At 36.0% G+C, this 22,453-nt stretch overlaps 1 protein-coding gene across 1 annotated transcript in view; it reads left to right on the top strand.

Moving 5' to 3' along the window:
• LOC150075239 (mitochondrial glutathione transporter SLC25A40-like) overlaps positions 1 to 22,453 on the top strand; it is a 92,524-nt gene that overhangs the window by 61,061 nt on the left and 9,010 nt on the right. Inside the window, exons 4-7 of the mRNA XM_090388410.1 lie at positions 643 to 773; positions 4,729 to 4,803; positions 12,242 to 12,340; positions 21,604 to 21,725. Of these exons, the coding sequence (XP_090244536.1) occupies positions 643 to 773; positions 4,729 to 4,803; positions 12,242 to 12,340; positions 21,604 to 21,725 (427 nt within the window). The remainder of the gene's footprint in view (positions 1 to 642; positions 774 to 4,728; positions 4,804 to 12,241; positions 12,341 to 21,603; positions 21,726 to 22,453) is intronic.

The raw sequence follows: 22,453 nt of genomic DNA, 5'->3' as shown, positions 1-22,453 counted from the left end.
TGCTCCTCTGCCCACGCTATCACGCCTCACGAAATTTCTGTTCGAACAGAAAAATGTGAGCTGCTGAAAACATGAGTCAGCCTACAATATCACATGTTATCTTTGTGAATACAGTGAGTGACAACAGTTTGTCTCCCACCAATACAACTACAGTAAATGGGAAATATAGTTCTCACACATTTGACATTTTTTAAGCTTTGTGAACTTCTATGTATTGCTGCGCAGGTCACTATGTTCAGCTTGGTGCCAGGTTTTGCATTCACTTAGTGTTACTTGCAGATGAAATCACATGAGCGAATGTGAAAATCGCGTTATACTTGCATTGTTACCTAATATAACAGTCGCATTGCAAAAATGAGCATTATAGCAGAACTGACTGTATAATCATTGAATGTACCCTCCTCCAGTTGGAGTATATCATTAGGCATTCAAGTCATTATTACCAAATGATGCATCTGCATCATCATGACTTTTAGTGCCTGAAATGCTGATGCTACCCATTGTGTGCCACTGATTATGCAATCAGAGCATTTTTAATTTTTTAAAAAAATTATTTTTTATTTTCTTTTAAAATTAAACTTTATTGTTTTTAATATAAAATACTTAACTAGTGTTTTGAAATTATATTATTGATTTCTATAGGGTTATGGCTATTCCAGCTACTGCTTTGTATTTTACGTTATATGATAAAACTCGTGAGAAACTGACTGATCTACTTAAAGCACCTCAGCAGCCACTCTGGGTGCCTGCTGTATCAGGAGCAGCAGCTAGAGGTAGTCTAAATTATATGATAACTTCAGAAATTCTGAAATTATTTTTAATTTCGTTTTAAAATTTATAAATGTTGTGGAAAAAAGGGGACAATAGCAACTTTTTAATGTAGACATGTACAGTATAGTTGTATATCATTGGCAATTTTTTTTTTTTTTTTTTTTTATTCCAATGCTGTGTCATATAAAATGCATCATTTTGTTGGGTTTCAAGAAAATTTTCAAAATTAATATTGGTAGCAGTTATAGTCAGTAAATAGCAAATAACTTATATAACATAGTGAATCTAAAACTACTAATATGTTATTTAATGCTCTCAGGCAAGTGTGAGAACTGAATTCATTTCAGAGTAGCATTGTGTAATTTCTCATCTTACAAAACTGTTATTCATCTGTATGATAAACCAGTTTACAGTTTGTTTTGATTTACTTATCATCTTAACTGTTGTTTTTTTTATCTTTGTCTACTATTTATCATTGCAATGTATTTAGCAATCTAGAAGTTTCTATTTATATTTGGATATTTTCAGATGTAAATTTATTTTATACACATTAGTTTTGTAGTATAAATAACAGGCATCATTTTTTTGAGAAATGTTTCACTGATTCAGTTAATCACTTAACAGTTAACTTTTATTCAAGAAAATGTTCCAAAAACTCACCCTTTTTTTCTACTGCTTTCCAAAAGCTGGTTAGCTTATGAGATTGCAATATGTGTGTGTGTGTGTGTGTGTGTCTCTGTTCCCCCACTCTAATAACATTCCTGTTTACAGTCTGATAAAAACCAAATTTATCATGTACATACTTCCCCTCTACATCAGTGTATTTAAGCACCCCCAGGAGCACCATCTGTTTATAACTCATATGTTTACATTATAATCCAAACCAAATACATTTTTTGGGAGAGTGTAAAAATTCACCCTAATTGTGGGCGGTTACTTTTATTTCAATCTGCCATCTTTGAAACAATCTGGTTATCATTTGACAGTGCAATCTGTTTGAAACTCTTCTGTTTGCAGACTTATAAAAACAAAATATACAAGTATTCCTCAACTTAATCTTTAATTGCTTCCACGGTAGTTTCACATTAAGTAGAAAGATTTATAAAGGTTTAATGTTCCATAAACATAATGATGTAAATAGGTAATTCACTGGTGAATGTTGAAAATCAGACTATATTTTTGTATTACTTAAGCAGTTATTGGTACCATAAATACAGTACTCTCTATATCCTGGCTGTTTATGTATATACAGTCTACCTGATACATAATTTCTGAGACCTTTTACCCAGTGATTGAGGGGGGGGAAAGGTCTCTAGAAGCCTAGCTTCCAAAATTAGTGGGATGGATGAGCTTTTATGCTATGTAACTCATTTGTGGTGCACATACTGAGTAGAAAGTCCACCTCCTTGCTGACCTCCCCTCCAATAGACTTGTTCAAGGACTCCAGGTTGAGTCCAAGGACCACAGTTGTAGGCTACTATTCTAGGTGTTGGTCTAAATATTAGAAACATTAGCTACTAGAGGATTATCTGAAAAATATTCCACACTGTGCGTGTGCCCTCATTCCATGCATCTACATGATTGACATTTATCAATGTAATAATGTGAAGTTTAACCTTAAAATTAGTGTGCTTGAAATAGACTTCTGCCATTGAATGTTAGAGGCTTTTAAAAATTAATTTTGCTGATATTTCTTCAGGTCAGTTTTACAGTTTCAGATCAAAGATTTTTTATCAAAATTGAAAATTTACTTGGTCGAACACAAATTTATAAATTGCTGCAGGAAGTGTGTGATGAGTTAACAGTAGATTGTAGTACAATTTCACATTGTTCTCAAAGGTTTCATCAGACTCAGACCAGTGTTGAAGACAAGCAGTGCTCAGGTAGACTGAGAACATCTATAGACAACACATCAGTTGTCATTATTACTGCCATTTTGGAGGAAGACAGAAGTATGAGCTGTGAAAAATCATCTGTTCACCTACAAAAATGAAAAGTCACCACCTGATGGATCCCACATTTTCTGTCAGATGAACAATGAGCAAAGTGTTAAAGTAATTGCAATGCTGTTACTTGCACATTACCAATAAGATGATGAAGAGTTTTTAAAACTCGTTGTTTCCATTGATGAGATATAGATGTGGGACTTTGAACCTGAACTGAAGTTACAGTCAGCTTGATGGAATCATCCATCTTCACCATGCCCCTCTAAATGTCAATAGCAAAATCAAAGCTGAAACAAATGGTTATCATGGCTTATGATTATTAGGCCATTATTACCACTGATCATGTGCCCCTTGGAAGATCAGTAATTGGAGATTACTATGCAACATTTTTTAATCAGAAATTACACCTGAAAATTTATCAGAAGTGGCTACAGAAGCTGGTATGCCCGTACTCCATCACAATGCAAAGCCTCATATCACAGTCTGTACATCTTGTTTTCACCAATTAGAAGTAGGAGCTGCTTCCTCACTTGCCCCTTTATAGTCCTAATATAAGTCTTTAAGATTGCGATCTATTCCCTGAGCTTGAGGAACTGTTGCATGGACAAAGATTTCTGTCTTTAGAAACATTGACCCAGTGCATTTGACAGCTTAACTTCAGCAGACAGTTAAGTGGCTTTCAAAAATTACTCAAATGTTGGAAAAGGCTGTCATAATGCACGAATGAGACTACATTGAAAGTTTTTAATGTAAATATGTTATAAAACAAATTCATTTTAAATTAACTACTTTTATGCATTACTTTTGGAATAACCCTTGTATTATTTCCATCTTGCCGTAGCTGAGTGGTCAAGTGCCAGGATACATAAGTAAATGTGTTTTGAGTGACCAGGATTCAAGCCCATGACTACTAAATACGGTGCTGTTTCTTGTATTCTCTTGGTTTCGTGTGAACTCCCCTGACCATATGGTCATCCCAGAGTATAAACAGATTGTTTATTTATTATCTTATAATTGGCTTTAGTGTCTTATATTAATCAATTGGTTGTCTGGAGAGCATTAGTAGTAATAGGTCTGTTTTTAGTGTATAGTGAATATTTGGTGATTGAAATGGTAGCAGATGTGCTGTGTATATTGGGAGAGGAATACTCTTAAGGAGCTTCAGAAGGTTGGATACTTTTGAAACATCTAAGATGGTATAACTTGGTGGGAACTTTGCTTTTCACACAGGGAAAATTATTTATATTCCATTGTGGTAAGCAAAAGTTTTATTGTATAATTCCATAGAAGATGCAAAGAAGGGAATGCACCTAGACATTTTATTGTAAATTGCAGTATTCAGTCATTTCCAGAATAAACTGATTAACTAGTAGCCACAATAACTTCATTGCAGCTATTAGTTGATCAGTTTGTTACATAGATATTTGCAAACACATTGTATTGAGTTCGGGTGAGTAGAAACTGAGGGAGCAATGGGACACTAAGCGCCTCCGTAGCCAGGTGGGAAGGAGCAGCAGTGCGTAGCACACGCTTCTTGATTAAACCGGGGTTCGAGCCCGTCACCACCAAATACGGAGGATGCGGAAAGGTTAAGGAATGACCACCGCATATCCTGGAGCAATATAGCCTTAGTTGCTAATGCTCCTAAAAACCAAAAAAACAACAAACAACAATGGGACACTATCTTTGAACCTAATCTATTTCAACCAATCACTTGCACTGAGTTTGGTTGGAATTAACTCATAATTGTTGAATATGATGAGGTTCCCTTCTTGAGTGTGACATCAGTGTAGTATAAAGTTATTTGGAGCTAGTTGGAATATCAGAAGTTAAAAACCACTGTGTTAAAAATTCTCTTTTGTTCACATAAAAAATGAAGCTTAAAATGGTAATTTTTCAGTTAGTTGTCATTTTGTAATTTATAAATGAATACTAAATGTATGCTTTTCAGAGAATAATAATTCAGTAATAATAATGTGCTAATATTGGGAAATGTGCTTCTTATTTTCAGTTATTTCAGCATCAGTTGTAGGGCCTGTAGAGCTGATTAGGACTAATTTGCAGTATCGTAGATTCAGCTACAAAGGTAAGTATTAGGGTTTCATATGTTTAAAAATAAGATATAAGGTTTAATTATAAAATCAGTGTTTCTTTTTTTTTTTTTTTTTTTTGTTTTTGCATAAAATTTATTTTAAACAACAAAAAATTGTGCAAAAGTAACCTATATGCACTCAGAGTTTCGTATAATAAATGTTGAAATATCCATCACCTTGTACATAGGAATCTACCTGTTTCACCATGCCATCCAATGATGTATTATCATTTATCCACTATAAGTGCTTGTTCTTAAAATATCCCCATGTGAAAAAATTTGGGGCAGGGGTCCCAGTGAAATTATTTGTTTAAAAAAAATGCCTTTGTAGCTGTTATAGTTGTATAAGCAGCATGGCAGATGGTTCCATCTTGTTAAAATCACAAATCTCTCATGATTCTTCAGAAAAGCAATAAATTGCATTATGATCTCCTGGGAAGATTCTGTATTAATGTTGTTTCAGAAGAATATTTAACCATCAGTTGCTTGACTTGATTCAGGTAACATGTTCTGATTTTTACTAGTTGGTTCAGTGGCCTTCATAATAACCATAGATTTCCTTATATTACTATTTTGGTTGGTTATTTAGTCACTCATATCCAACCTTGCTTCATCTGAGATAGTGGTGGTGGTTTCAATTTTGCCATGAAAGAAATTTGTGAACCAGTGACAGTATTAAAGCCTTGCAGCTTCATTGGTGGGCCACAAGTTATGCATAACTTGAATGTTGCATGCTTGGAAATTCCACTTAATGGGCAGTTCTAAAGTAATATTTTTTTGTTGAACAAGTTTTGTCTATCATATACTAGAAGATTGTAATAAACTGAGTTGAGGTAATAATATTTAATAAAACGCGCTTTACCACGTGAAAATGCTAATAGTTTATTAGCATGAAAGGATAAAATGGTCCCAATACTATGTTTTAGATTTTTGAATCGGAAAAAAATCAGACTTGCCTGTACTGTGGGTTTAGAAAATCACTTAGATCATGGGGGAGAACATAACTATACCACACTAATATAAGAATCACTGAGATATACTATGTAGGTAGATAGTGTTTCTCAGTATGGAAAATGGCATTCTGGATTGTTGTGGCAGTAAACTGTTCAATGTTTTTATTTACTGACATTAGCAATATGCTGGAATCATGGACCACATTGTCAGTTGTCATTTGTAAAATTTCCCTCAATTAAGGTTCTCAACCATGCCTCTTTATGGTGTATTTTTTTGTCTTTCGGGGTCTCCATGTTATCCTGGTATATTTAATCCTTTAAATAAACCCATAATTAAAAATCACATGGATTGAAGTCAGGTGAGCAAGTGGTCAGGCATTTGGTAAAGGAAATTATGAATTTCCTTTACCAAAGGAAACTTTATGAAACTTTGCTGTGAGTATTCATTGCAGATAGATGAATCCACTGACATTTCACTTGCTCTGCTTTTTTTTTTTTTTTTTTTTTTTTTTTTTTATGTGAACCCCAAACACGAGAGGTATTAGAACCTATAGTACTTAGTACCGTGCTTGGGTTGGAGGTTGAGAAGACGAAAGAAGATATTTGTTGACATTGGACTTGAACTTCTGTAGATTGTAATTTTCAGGAAATACGTATGAAGGAAGGTTGTTCCAGAAAACGGCAGTTGAATGAATAAATGAGGAAGATGAAAAGTTGGTTCTGTGGGTTTGAAGTTGGACAGTAAATGGATGTTGGCTGGTGGCGGCACGTGTTCGGACTGTTTTGAAAGAGAGAGCGGGAATTATAGAAGCCAATTCAGAAGAACAGTGCCCATGGAAATATCTGTAGAAGAGGCATGCAGCAGAAACAGTACGTCTATGAGAAAGCGAGTGGAGAGACTCCGTTAGAGATGAATCATTAATTAACCTAACTGCCCTCTTCTGAATGGAATCAAGAAGCCTGAGAGAGGTTTTGGGGGCACCACCCCAAATGTGGGAACAATATTCCATGGCAGGGCGGATTTGCGATTTATACAGAGTGAGCAGCTGTTTGGAAGAAAAGTAACGCTGAGAGCGAAAGAGAAAACCAAGTTTTTTAGATGCAGAGGAAGCAATATTTGTAATGTGCTTTTGCCAAGAGAGATTAGAAGTCAGGGTAATCCCCAAAAGAGATATATCCTTTTGCCTAGAAATTGGAGTGTCACTAAAGATAAGCATAGGAGCAGAAGAATCCTTTTTGCGAGATATAAGACAAGACTGAGTTTTAGAAGGGTTGAAATCAACTAAGTTGTCTTTGCCCCACTGGAGAATTACCTGAAGATCGGCATTTAAGGAATTGGTAGCAGATTTTCGAGAAGTTGAAGCTGATTGAGCAGGGCAAGGTTTCTCAAAATGGAAAGTTGAATGCAATGTGCTATCATCGGCAAAACTATGGATAGGATTTCCAGTCAATGGAAGAAGGTCATTGATATACAAGAGGAAAAGGGTGGGGGAAAGAACTGAACCTTGGGGGACACCGGCATTAGTGGAGAAGTTAGAAGACAGAGAGCCATCTACCATCACCCTCAGTGAGCGATCAGAAAGAAAACTGGATAACCAATTACTAAAAACAGTTGGCAAACCATAAGATGGAAGCTTGTTTAGAAGACCTTTATGCCAAACACGATCGAAAGCCTTTGAGATGTCAAGAGCAACTGCTTGTGTTTCACCGAACCTTTCCATTGAAGTAGTCCATAAATGGGTAACATAAGCCAGAATATCACCAGTGGATCGACACCGACGGAATCCATACTGGCGATCGTTGATCAGACGGAAGGTTTCTAGGTAGTTTAAGAGTTGGCGGTTAATTGATTTCTCCATTACTTTAGAAAGAGTAGAAGTAATTGCAATGGGACGATAATTGGATGGGAGGGATTTGTCACCCTTTTTAGGAACTGGCTGGATATGAGCAAATTTCCAAGCAGAAGGAAAAACACCTTTGGAATAAGAAAGTGAAAAAAGGCGGCAAAGAACAGGAGTAAGTTCAGGAGCACAGATTTTGAGAACAAGTGGAGAAATACCATCAGGACCTGGAGCTTTCTTAGCATCAAGATTCATCAAAATCCTTCTGATATCCTTTTGACGGAAGACCACAGGAGGCATTGAATGGACCGTGTTGGGAATGGTGGGAGGTGTTTTACCAAGTTCATTAATACATGAGCTGGAAGAAAAATGGGATGCTAGCAGGACAGCTTTATCCTTGGCTGAAGTGACAACAGAACCATCTGGTTTGGACAGAGGTGGAAGCAGAGATGGGCAAAAGTTGCGGCCAATAGCTTTGGCAAGAGACCAGAATGCTCGGCATTAGGGCAAGAAGCAAGTTTTCTACTCTTAGCCTGTTCAAACTCTAGTTTGGACTGATTAATAACTGCTTTACAATTGTTGCGAGCTTTGGTGTAGGCAGAAAATGAAACTGAAGAATTAGAAACAAGCCAATTACGATATGCAACATTCTTCTCTTGAACAGCCTTAGCACATTTATTGGAAAACCAAGGTTTAGATAAAGGACGAGATTTTAAGGTGGAGTGTGGGATAAAGGATTCCATTCCTGCAAGAATAATTTCACTGACACGATCTGAGCAAACGTTGACATCAGGAGTTTTGAAACAGTAATCTGACCAAGGAAAAGAAGAAAAGAAGTCTCGCAGGTCATCCCATTCGCAAATCTTAAATGTGGTACTAGTATTCATCCAATATAGATTTAATAATACTATCAAAGAAAACCTGCTCTTATGTGAATCTCTGTAAAGCAACACCGATTCAACTGCATCAACAATTTTATCACATTTTCCCCAACTCATGTGGCTAAATTAGTTGGAAAAAAATGTATTGGCGTATGTACTGATGGTGCTCAGGCAGTGATCGGGAAGGTAAAGGGAACTGTGATGCAAATCTTAAATGTGGTACCACAAAGCACTATCAGTCATTGTGTTCTACACAGACAAGCTCTGGCAGCTAAAAAAAATACCAGCATATTTAAAAATTATGCTGGATGAAGCTGTAAAAATTATTAACTTTACGACCACTTCAATCCAGATTATTTAAAATTTTGTGTGATTAAATTGGTAGTCAGCATAAAGTGCTTCTTTTACACACTGAAGTAAGGTGGCTATCCAGAGGCAAAGTATTTGTGAGACTTTTTTGAACTTCATAGTGAACTACTGGTATTCTTCGCTTTTGGTAACTCAGGATGAAATTTTATTGACTGTTTGACAAATTCCTAGTGGCAAATGAGACTTGCATATCATGCAGATATTTTTTCAAAATTAAATTAAATTAATCTGTTACTACAAGGGAAGAATGTGATAATTTTTAGTACAATGGATAAAATTTCATCATATAGAAAGAAACTGGAATTCTGGATATCTTCTGTAGAACGAAATAACTTTGACTGCTTCCCCACATTACATGAATTTCTGATTCAGCTTCACTGTGCACTTATTTGAAAGCCTAATTGATTTAATTTCTGACTATAATTTAAAACAAAAGTTTAAGGAACTTCCACTTAATAATTTTTGAAGTAGCTTAATAGAACAGTACCCCAATGTGGCTAAACGTGCAGTTTGAGTATTATTTCCTTTTGCTACAACTTATTTGTGAGACTGGCTTTTCCTATTATACTAAATATACAAAAACTAAATATAGGAATAGACTTGATGCTGCACCTTACATGAGAATTCAACTTTCCAGCGTATCTTTATATCTACTATAAACGAATTTGTGATTCAAAGACACAAACATCAATCCCATTAAAATGCAATTAATTTTTTCCTTTTAAAAATCATAATTCATGTTGTTTTGGTATGTACGTTTATATAACACTTTTCTTATGTAGAATGCAGCTTTAATTTTCAACTGATTTTATAATTTTTATACGTATATTTTTATTTTGATTTTATTTTCAAAAATAAAATGCATTTGAGCATTAATTTTATGTTTTTTATTTAAAAACCAAATAGCCACAAAAGAATATAAAAAAAAAAGATAAAGTGCAGCAATTATCAACCCACTGCATGATGAAAGCCTCCTCAACAATTCATGCTGAGGGAAATGGACCATAATCTGCCATGCTGGTCCAGTGCGGGTTGGCAGATCGACCGTATTCAGCAGTCAGGGGCTTGAACCCCGGTCTACTCAAAGAGCGTGTGCTAATGCACTCCCGCTCCTGACCACTAGGCTACGGATAAGCGTTCCGTGACTAAAAAAGTTTGGGGAACTCTGCTCTAGTTTGAATGTTGGAAATAATGTGCTTGGTGAGGAATTTATGATATCGAGCACCAGTCAAGGTATGTGCTGTAGGAAAATTTAGTCAAACCTCCTCAAAAAAGAGGAGTCCTATAATGAATATAATGGTGAAACTGCATCACACAATAACATGTGGGCACCTCTGTAGCCAGTTGGGCAGGAGCAGCAATGCGTAGCACACGTTTCTTGATTAGATCGGGGTTCGAGCCCATGACCACCAAATACGGAGGATGCGGAAAGGTCAGGGAATGACCACCACATATCCCCGGAGCAATATGGTCTTAGTTGCTAATGCTCCTAAAAACCAGATAACAAACAAACAATAACATGTGCAGAGGGTATACATTGACATGTGATTGTAATGTTCCCCACATCTGACAAACAGCGATCAACATTCAGTTAAAAGTGTGCCTGATCAGTCTGTGGAACATTTCAAGGGTAATTACCTGTACTGTCAACCTTCACCCTAGCCAGTAACTGAAAACCATAATCCAAACATTTCTCATGATTGCTGAGAGTTAGCACAATTTGCTGTCCTATATGACAGTATAGTATTTTTGCTACATGCCAAAACCACTATATTAAGGGTGGGGAGGGGGGTTGAATAAAAAACAAGATTATTAATTACTTACAAAACATTACATCCATTAAAAAAAATAACTCTCTTTGCAGATTTTAGCACAGATAGAGTTAGTTTTAGTTTGTGATTTCTTGGCAAGTTTTATTAATGTTAATTTTCATTAAGTATTTGAAGAAATTTTATAAACAATATTCTTGTTGACAATGACCAGACAGGAAATGTGGAAGGAATTTTGTTTTTTTTAAAGTAGTAAAATAAAGTCTGCCTATATAGAAAAAAGAAGGAAAATGCCAAAAACTAGTTTAAGGGGTTCCAGAAATGAAAGACTAAGATGAATGGAAGAATATTTTCAGAAGTGAAAACTCTGGAATGCCAGTGAGATGATATATCTCTTTGATTGGCTGTAGATGTCTCATGCTGAAATGAAAATTTAGAGAAGGTGAAATGATTAAAGTGAAGGTCACCTAATAAAGATTAAATGGAAACACCTGAGAAAGAAGAAGGATCAGCTGCTGATGCCCCATGTTTTTAAGGGGAAGTTACAAGGCACTCCAGTAGATAAAGGATCAACATAGCATTTCGATAACCCCTCATCCCAGGGTATCTAAGTAGAGCAGCTCTAGCCCCAACACTACAATAAACACAATCCTGACCATTAAAAACAATGTTAAAAATGCTAGGCAGTTTAAGTAACTTAAGAGAAGGGATGGGGGTAAAATTGGAGAGTTCTAAATGGTGAGTATAGAAGAAGGGCTGAAAACTGTAAATTAACTATAAAAACCCTTGTTTATCCCTTGGTTCCTTCTCAAAATTATTTTATCTTTTCATACTTTGTAATTACGGGATGGCCTTTACGACTTTAACTTTGAAATATCAAATATTTTATCGTCACTAGAGGCTTTGAACATTCAAATTCTGTTCATGCATTTTCTATTTCATTTTTCAAAGCTTCAAGCGCTTCACTGGTCAGGACTGCGATTAGTGGCATTTTTAATGTCAGGGCTGTAGCTACTCAACTCAGACTCTCTAAGTTGAAGGGTTATCACAACACTGCGTTTCTCCATTGCATGCTGGAGTATCTTGTAGCTTTCCCTTGAAAAGTTAAGGCATCCGCAACCAAATTTGTTTTTGTTTTCCAGGTATTTTTATTTATTTTTTATTAGGGGACCTTCATTTTGCCCTCTTTAAATTTTCATTTTGGTAAGAGACAGCTTTAGCCAATCAGACAATTGTGTCACTGATGTTTTGGAGCTTTCACTTGTGAAAACTTTTCTTCCATTCATTCTAGTTTTTTATAACCTGCAAAGAGACACTCTGTCTGACTGGTTTTTGTTATTTTCCTTCTTTTCTTATTATTCTTTTCCTATATAAGCAGACTTTATTTTCCTACATTAAAATAAGTCATATTTCCTGTCTTGTTGGTGTTTACAGGAATATTGTTTGTATTTCACTCCTGACCTTTAAACTAGGGCCATTATAGACTGAAGAATTTTTGTTTTTCTCTTTATTTTTATATAGTAAAAGGAAGGCAATAGTCTTATAAATCAGCTTAGATTTTAATACATCTGTTTATGCACCACATGTTATGATTATATTTTAATTATTGTATTTTCTAGATATATACCAATCAGTAAAAGAGTTGATTTCTCAAAGAGGCATGCTTTCACTGTGGATGGGATTAACAGCAACATTGTTAAGGGATGTTCCTTTTTCTGGTTAGTATGATTTCCTTTTTACAACAATTAGAACTTCGCTAAAAATTATGCAAATAGTATCTGATATTACTTTCACTAATTCTTCCTTCACGTATAATAATGAACATTTAAAGCAGGCAGATATTTAATACTTCTGTGTGTAACTAATATAATTGGATTTGTACCATTGTTTACTGCATATCGTGACCTACAATGCTAGGTGCTTATGTGCTGGAACTAAATGTGTATGTTAAGGTGGGTATAGCAAATTTTAATTTCAGTGCCTGAGTTCCTTCTGTAGGCATAGTAAATCCCTAGAGAGGAGTCTTAACATGTAATAAACTATGTTACCAATCCAATTGTGCTTTATGAAGATAAGTATTAAATATTTGAAACATAGAAGAACAAAATTTTGCAGATAATTGCAATTAATGGGATAATGTTTAACTAAATAAACATTCATAAAATGAACAGTTCAATGTCAAATTATCATCATATGAAGTTTCAAAGGATGAAAATATATTTTTATACTTTTATTTACTGATAAATATTGTATAGTGGAAAGAAATTAGCCCCTTTCAGTTTTAAAGAGACACTTCAGACACTGTATAAGAACTGTTTTGTTATTTAAAAGACCAAAATCAGAAATGCTGAGGGAAAAATGTTATTTTTAGAGCAATTTTTACTAGTTTATCATTTATTATTTGTTCTTATTAATTTCATCATTTCACTTTATTGTGATTTTTAATTGCAGAGTGGAATAATAGTGTCAATTTGATATTTGCTTTATATTCAGCTCAACATCAATAGAGTAGAATTCACTTGCCTCATCCACTATTACTAAACAAAACCCAGATTTTTTTTTTTCCATCTGTAGCCACTATCATTACTAGCACTGCTTGACAGAGTGCCTGTGTTTGACAACAATATCAAAGGAAAGAAGAGAAGTTCAAAATGTGGGACCAATAAAAGGTTAACTAGTCCAAACTGAAAAATTTTCATAATGGTGATTCTGCATATTTTCAATGAGTGTGATGATTTATCTCATAGTAAACTGTTTGGAGGTAGTATCGGTGAGTTTCATTATATAGTTTCTGTCAATTCATTTCTGTTTGAATTGACAAGTTTTTCATTAACATTTCCTTAAAAACCAGTCTAAACATTTCGAAAGGCTTTCCACACTGATTTCTCACTATCACTAAGGGCACATTTGAAAAGCTAGTCTTTGAAAAGTTGCTTTATTTTTGGATCAATGAAAATGCCTGCCTTAATCTTCTCTGTACTAAGCCTTGGGAATTTCTCTTGCAAGTATGTAAATGCAGGACCTTTCACTTCAAAAGCCTTCACAAAATTTTTCACGAGCCTTAGTTTGATGTGGAGTAGTCGAAACAAAACTTTATTTTGATTTCCCAGAGGTTCAAATGCTACTTTCTTTATTCCAGGTATTAATGATTTTCATTGAGGCCAACTCCTCTTCTCGTAATGCCTATCCTTGGAAAAACTATTCCACTCACAGAGAAAGCAACAATACTTAGTGTAACCCTTTTGTAGTCTTAATAAAATGGCGATTATCTTTAAATCACAACATATCTGCCACTCATACTTCTGATAGTGTACGCCTAAGAGGATGTTCTCCATTTGCTTATGTTTCTTTTTTTGTGGATGGCATACGCAAGAGGTATTGAAGGCAGCATATTTCCATTGTGTAATAACACAGCCTTGAACTAACCTTAGAAGCATCTTTAAATAGTTGGCATTCTTTTGGAACATGTCTCGTGTTCGTTGCTGCCAATGTAATATATCATAGTCTTTATTTCGAGTACAAAATGTTGTCATTTTCATCACTTTCACAAAACGATCGAGAAGATTTCATTGTTGTAGCCTTGAGGCCAAACGCTCTGCCTTATTCTTCGGCAGTTTGCGATCCCTGATGAGTCATTAAGTTCACTTTCTGTGATCTTATTGGTTCAGAAGGATAAAGGTTTGGACAAAATCGTGGATCCCTTGACACAGACAGCTGCTGTAGCTGTACTTCTTCATGTATATCAATTTGATGTTCTTCAGTGTCTTCATCAGAATGTACAGAAAAATGGTCGGCTGACTTCCACTGCTCAGGGGTCAAATGGACCCCTGAGCAGTGGAAGTCAGTTATTTTCTCGGATGAGAAGAAAAATTCAACCTGCATGGCTCTGATGAGAGACAAGCAATTCACCGTAGACATGACGAAGAATACCATCCAGACTGTATGGTGGCTACAGTGAAATTCCCTACCAGCCAAATGATATGAGAGTGCATTTCGTATCGCAGAGTATTAGTTTTGTATCACCTGCAGTTTATAAAAGGTTCCGTAAATGCCAACAGATACCTGGCTATATTGGAAGGAAAATTGCTACCAACCATTACAGACCATTTCAACCTGCCAAGTAACCGCATCTTTCAGGACGACTCTGCTCCTTGTCATCAGGCGAAAAGTGTAAGTAGGCACTTACGTAGTTACTTTAGCTTCATTTCTGCATTAGAGGTTCGACAATAATGTGTTTACATTTGTTACAGGTGAAAAAATGGTTGGAAGAACAATCCATTACAACTCTTAGCTGGCCGGGAAACAGCCTGGACCTGAATCCTATAGAGAACTGTTGGCATCATATGGAATCTGCAGTTGCCAGAAAGAAACCAAACACCCTTTGTGAATTTCACGAAGCCATAATTCGTGTTTGGAACCATGAACTATTAGTTGATTATCTTCAGAAATTGATCTTGTCAGTGCCTCGACAGTGTGCTGCTGTCATCAGGGCTAGAGGCGGTTCAACTAAATATTAGTTTGCACCTGGTGAACTTTTCATTTTGTTTTCCATTTAAAACGATAAACTGAAGCAAATTGAGGGCTTCTGATAACATTTCAGCCATAATTGTTGTGTTTACCAAAACTGTTGTATAAAGGTTGCAAATGCTCATTTTTGGAATATTTTAAGAGCACCTGTTAAATATTACTTAGCTTTGCCTTAACTGTTAATAAATATCTTTTGTTTATATTTCTATTTCTGATGCTAGTCATTAATGTAACATACCATCGCGAATAACGGTTAGAAATGTGCAGTTCCTAGGTGATGCCCTTTCTTTGAACACCAGTGTATAGATGAAACTTTTAAGTACTTTTAAGAATTTAAAGAAACTTTTGATGCAAGAAGTCCACCTAATCACTATATTGATGTGAACGGAACTTTGTCAAACCTAAAATATGCTGTAAAAAAGAGGGAGGAGCAGGGTTATTTATTAATGATATAAGAGATATTTCTGTTTATTTTTTTAGACGCTTACACATTATATAGCTATAGATTAGTGGCTATTGTATTTTAGATGTTTGTTAGCCGACCGAGCTAGCCAGGTGGGTAAAGTGCCTGCCTGGTCACAGGTTCAAATCCCATCTCTGGCTTGTATAACAGTAAAATACAAAAACTGTGGGAGGTGCATTGTGGCCACAGAAGCCGATGCAACAACAACTAACAAAAAAAAAAAAAAAAAAAAAAAAAGCTGTTAAATCAAAAAAATTGTTTCTAATGTTTATATATATATATATATATATATTTAAATAATGGCTTAAAAATTAAAATATAATAACATAAAATATTTTGAATTATCAGATATATATACACTGTATATACTACCAGTACTCATTGCGAAAATTTTGCAATTGGTAGCAGATCTTTTCTCTAGTTGTCCTAAAGAAATGTAGTCTGTGTTTTGTCGTGAGCAGGTAAGCCAGTATGCGTCGAATAGTAAATAGCTGTACCCATTGCAAAAAAGTTTGCAGTTGGTCACACAGTTTTTATTGCCTGATATTTTCCCGAAAACTTTGGAAAATTCATTGTCATCTCTATAAAATACTACTGAAAAGGGCTGAGTATCAAAAAAGTATATTAAAAACTCACCTTTTACTTTAAAAACTCAGTCAGACTTTCATTATTAGTGTTTCGTTTCTTTTGTTTTCTTGCAGATGCTTTTACTGTACAGTACCTCTTCAGTATCCAGCAAATATCAGCCCTGATGTTGACATTTCAACTCCAATAGTACTCATCTGTATGTGTTTAATGTCCTGTTTATCCCTTTCACCCTGTTCTTCACTTACACTTCCAAATGTGGAAGGGTAAAAATGTACCGTGATAATTATGTTGCAGCCCAACTTAGCATTAGTAGAGGCATATGATGCAAGAAAGCAAGCTTATGCAGCATCAGCCAAAAAAAAAAAAAAAAACACTTCCACTTCACCCCTCTCATTCGAAATACCTGCTGTCCAGCTGAGCCTTAAATTTATTTAGGCTGTCAACTTCAACGACAAGGGATGGAAGTCGATTCCACCAACCAACTACCTGCTGGCTAAAGGCAAATTTCTGCACGTCTATCCTACATCTGTCTTTCCTCAATTTGAATTTATGCCCTCTTGGGTAATTATTCTGAGCAAGAGGAAGAATCTCATCAGTATTGAGCATGCTCAAACCATTCAAGGCTTTATACACCTCTATCAGATCACCTCGCTGGTGCCTAGTCTCCAGATACTGTAATTTGCAAAACTTAAGCCTTTCTTCTTAAGAGCAACCCTTTGTTCCATTAACTAATCTTGTTGCCCTTCTCTGTACTCATTCCAGCAGCTCTATATCCTTCTTGAAATGAGGCCTCCATACCTGTATACAGTACTCAAGCTGTGGCCTGACTATTGCCTTATACAAGGGAATAATCACCTCCTTATCCCTGCTAGAAAAATTCCTGTATATCATTGACAAGACACCATGAGCTACTCTTGCAGCCCATCTGCACTGCTCAGAGAACTTCATATCTGCCTGCATAGTTACCCCTAGGTCCTTTTCATTTTCTACCACTGTCAGTGTAGTACCACAGAGTTGATACGTTGCTCTGGGGTTGCTGTTTCCCATATGTAGTACTTTACATTTGTCAATGTTAAACTTCATTTGCCACCTCTCAGCCCATCTGCTCGACCTTTACAGATCCTGTTGCAGCAGCATAGTGTCAGTAGTGTCCTAGACAACCCTGCTATCCTTGTATCGTCTGCAAACTTGGACATTCATCTTGATATACCATCATCAATATCATTTATAAATACAGAAAACAATAATGGACCCAACACTGAACCCTGAGGGACTCCACTAATAACATTAGTCCATGATGCACAGTGTCTATTGATTACCACTCTCCGTCTTCTCCCCCTCAACCACCCCTTTATCCATAGCAGCAATTTGCCTCCAATGCCACACTGCTCCAATTTGTGCAGCAGTCTTCCATGTGCAACTGTATCAAAAGCCTTTTTAAGATCCAAGTATATAATGTCAAAGTTATTCCCTACATCCAGTTCTTTTGTGACTGCATCATAGTATCCAATCAAATTGGTCAGGCAAGACTTCCCCTTAACAAAACCATGCTGTGTCCGAGCTATAACTGAAGTCTTGTCTAGATGATCCTGCAGTGCTTCTTTAACCAGTGCCTCCATTAATTTTCCTGAACAGAAGTTAAACTAACTGGCCTGTAATTACTCGTGTCACCCTTTGTTCCCTCTTTGTGAATTGGGGATTTGTGGATTTGCACATCTCCAGTCCGTGGAGACGTCCCCTGAGTCCAGGGAAGCTGTCATAATTATGGCTAAGGGTTTGCTTACTTCCTTAGCTGCCTCCTTTAATATAACTGGATAGATCCCTTCCATCCTGGGTGCTCAAGCCCATCACCACCAAATATGGAGGATGCGGAAAGGTCAGGGAAAGACCACTGCATAATCCCAGAGCAATATGGCCTTAGTTGCTAATGCTCCTAAAAACCAAATAACAAGCAAACAAACAACTGTGATCACTGCCACCTAGTGGTTCCTTTATCTGGAGATTCTTAATGCATGAAGAATCACTACTGATAATCAGATCAAGAGTATTGCTCCCTCTAGTTGCCTCCCAAACGTGCTGATGTAGAAAACAATCATCCAACAAATCCACAAAAGCGTTGCTAGTGTGAGTGACCAACCCACAAATTCTAGTCAATATCTGGGAAATTAAAATTCCCCATTATCAGACTATCTGATTTACTGGCCCACTCTATTTCTCTGTACAGTTTCTTATTATACTCATCAGAGTCATTAGACCTATAGCACACTCCTACTCTAAATTTTGATCTCCCAATGCTTATGTCACACCAAACTGACTCGACACTACACTGCACTGTCCAGTGATGTCGACTGGCTTCACTTCCTTGGATTTTATGTGTTTCTTAACTAATAGCACAACCCCCTCCTCCCTTCCTATCCTGTCTATCCTTTCTGTACACATTGTACTCCCCAAATTCCAGTTCTGCATTCCTTATATCTGGGTTACACCACGTCTCTGACATCCGAACAATATCTGCCTTTGATGTTTTGAGCAATACCTCAATTACATCAAATTTATTTACCAAACTCCTAGCATTGGTGTACATGCAAGTATACGTGCACCTGTTCCTATTCTTAGCTACGCTAACACAACCCATGTGTTTACTTGTACCGCAATGACTCCCAGCAGTCTCTGAAATACCCTGCATCTTGTTTTCCAGGCTGCTGCTCATTCCAATAGAAGCAGTGCAAGAATCACTTTCCCCTCTGGCAGTGGCTACTGTTAATCTATTAGTCCTTTTATCCCTCCGAGCTAGCATTTTTCCAACCCACCTAACACTGCCTTGATAGCATCAGTGAATATTCTTGCACCTTTCTATTTAAGTGTATCCCATCCCTGTAGAAGCAATCTCTCCTGTTAACAAGTACAGACCAGGCTGAAAAAAATTCTACCCCTTGAGCCTTGCACAATCTTTCCAGGGCCGAATTGATTGACAAGGCTCTCATCATATACTCTCTCCTATCGTGTCTGGGCTGAATTGTAGACACTTTCAAATTCAACCCTAATTCATAGCTTTTTTTCAATAGTGACCTGTACTTGTTAAGTAATTCCGCCAATCTCCTACTCTTCTAAGAAAATATTCTTGATTTTAATACAACGGTATAATAACATACCAGAATTGGATAATTTTGGTCTGCTGAGTATCGATATGAGAATATTCTTTATTTTATAACATAGGATGAAAATAAAAACTTTTTATAAATTAATAATTTTTTATGATATTTCAGCATCATAGCTATATGAAAATTATTTCTACAGTAATAGTTGTCTCTAACAGAAAATGTAAAGGGCAATATGTGTATTTTTTTTTATTTTTAAATAAGCATTTATGCATATTAACTATTATGGATTTTGTCTGCCCCAGCGGCTGACATCTGGTGAGTATGGGCTTGGCAAACCCAGGGTCCTGAGCTGGATATCATTATTCTTCTCTTTCTTGGTGATGCCTTCTACTTCTGTCTCTCTCTCTCTCTCACAAGCGCACACAGGAGGTAACTTGGGAATTTTTTTTTTTTTTTTTTGGCTGGTGCCGCATTAGCCTCAAGCTTCCTTGTACCACATGGCTAATATTATTAATAATAATAATAATACAGGTTGCTTTTAAATCTCTGAAAAATGGGTGGAAAAAATAGAAAAACAATTAAACCTCCACTAAAATGTTAGGATGATGCTTGTTAATTATGAGATCTATAATAAATTAAGGACAGCATTATGTGCTGCTGCAAGATGCATCCTGATTTGAGGGTCCAGAAGCAGATATGCTTGAGTGGACTATGGTTTAAGTCTATGTGACTGCTTAATATGTTTAATGATTGTATTCATTATCAAACTAATAATTAATGTCAACTCCTCTGACCTAGTGGTCATTCCGAAGTATAAACACAAACACATTTTTTTGGCCACTGTCTCATAAGCTGAACAAAACAAAAAAATATATAAATAAATAAAATAAATAAGAAAAATAGTGTTGTAGTTTCATTTAGCAGCAATTCCATTTCTGGACATGAAAACAAGTTAAGATAACCTCAAAATTCTGCCAACCTGTTTTTAGTGTATATTGAGGAAACTTTTCAGTTGGTCCCACTGTACAGAATTTAAAAACCATATGAGACCATCGTAATCACTTTTACAAAAGCAAAAGCTCTTCCCTTGCCTTTAGCAGTGGTTAAATCTTTATGTAAATCCCATATTGTCAGTTATATACAGCAATTTTTTCAGCAGGGATAAGGAGGCCACATCTTGAATACTGCATACAGGTATAATCGCCTCATTTTAGAAAGAATCTGAATCTGTTGGAATGGATGCCGAGAAGACTACGAGGTTAGTGGATGGAACAGATGGGGCAGCGCCTCTGTAGCCAGGTGGGAAGGAGCAGCAGTGCATAGCACACGCTTCTTGATTAGACCGGGCCCATCACCACCAAATACGGAGGATGCGGAAAGGTCAGGGAATGACCACCGCATATCCCGGAGCAATATGGCCTTAGTTGCTAATGCTCCTAAAAACCAAATAACAAACAGATGGGTACTCTTATTAAGGAAGGTGTTAGTTGTGTAATTAGGCACTTGCAAGGAATTTGGTTGAAGTATTCAAGGCTTTGAATGGATTGGGTAAGCTAAATGCATATAGCATCTTTCCTCTTGCTTAGACACAATATACAGAGGAGGCATAAAAAAGAATTTGAGGAAGATTGGTGGAGGATAGATGTCTGTGCTGATCGTTGGAACAAACTTCAGTTTGATATTGTGGAAGCAGTTAGTCTAAATAAATTGAAGGAAGAACTAGGCAATTATTAGAGGAGTTGGACAGGTGATGCAGGAAGTTTTTTTTTTTTTCTGATGCTTGCATCATTTGCTACTACTAATACTAATATGGTGTAATTTCAGAATGTAATATAAAACACTATATGTATTTATATATTCTTTGTTATTCAAGGATATCCGTACTGTCAATTAGTACATTAATAAAAAACTTTACTTCCAGCACTTCTTATGCCTATATTGAACAAACTCCAGCCAGCTGGGCTTTGCAAATGGATGTATTTCAATAAATTTATTAATAATAATAATTAGTTCCAGTATAGCCACATGTCACTGCTACAGGCTGGTGATAGAAATCTGGTGGTATGGGAAGTGTTTTTGTGGCAGAATGGTTTTAAAATAATAATAACCTTAATAATAATTAGTGTTAAGAATCATAAATAAATGACTTGTCAAGGCTTTAGTCAGTGTGCAGTTGTTGTTACTGGAAATAAAATCTTCCATTTGTAAAACTTTTAGTAACATAGCTGGAATTGTGTTAGTCTGGATTGAATTGTTTGTCTGCAAAAATGAGTTTCACAAATTACTTCATTATCGTTTTTAGTCATATACTGGACTGGCTATGAGACATCTAAGGTGATATTTCAACAACAGAGCATGGTATTTCACCATCAAAAGGAATCAGAATTTATGCTTCATTTTGCAGCTGGATTCTTGTGTGGTAGTGTAAGTACTGTCTGTATATAAATATACATAAGAGATGCATATATTTTAATACCCAAATAAGATGAATTACTATTCTCATTGCTTAAAAAAAAATGCAAATTTAGTTTCAGTTCTAATTTTGAATAATTGAAATTTGTATACATTTCAGACAATGTAAATTATAATCCATTTGATTTCTAATAAATTTGAAAATAGCAACAGCTCATATTTTATGTAGAACTCATTTTACTAGTACTACAAATAAATATACTAATAATATGACAGAACAACCTCACAAGGTTTCATCCTTTTCACCTTAAAAGCAATCATTGCTGCTTGCTTTTAGCTGAAAAGGGTGTTGATGGCAGGACCTAGTGATAGTAGTATGAATCAATGGGTGGCTCTATCATGTCAGGTGTCAGTGCTATAGGCTGGTGATAGAAATATAGTGGTATGGGAAGTATTTTTGTGGCAGAGATTAAGTCTCCTGGTACTGGTAGATAATGTTTGAATGTGACATCCTATTTGAACATTGTTGCTAACCAGGTGGATCCCTTTATGCCCACAGTTTACCTGCCTTGTAATGGTTTCTCCCAACAGATTAATGCACCATGTCACAAGTCTCAAATAATTTAGGATTGATTCCAGGAGTATGACGGTGGCTACTATAAAATTCATGATGGATATCAAATGAATGAGCATCTGTGGGATGAAGTGGAATGAGCCATTTGTAGCCAGAATTCATCACC

This window comes from Mastigoproctus giganteus, chromosome 14 (genome assembly GCF_048544385.1).
Source record: "Mastigoproctus giganteus isolate SK-2022 chromosome 14, ASM4854438v1, whole genome shotgun sequence".
Taxonomy (NCBI): Eukaryota; Metazoa; Arthropoda; class Arachnida; order Uropygi; family Thelyphonidae; genus Mastigoproctus; species Mastigoproctus giganteus.
Note: the sequence above shows the minus strand (reverse complement) of the source record. Positions and strands in the feature narration are given on the sequence as shown.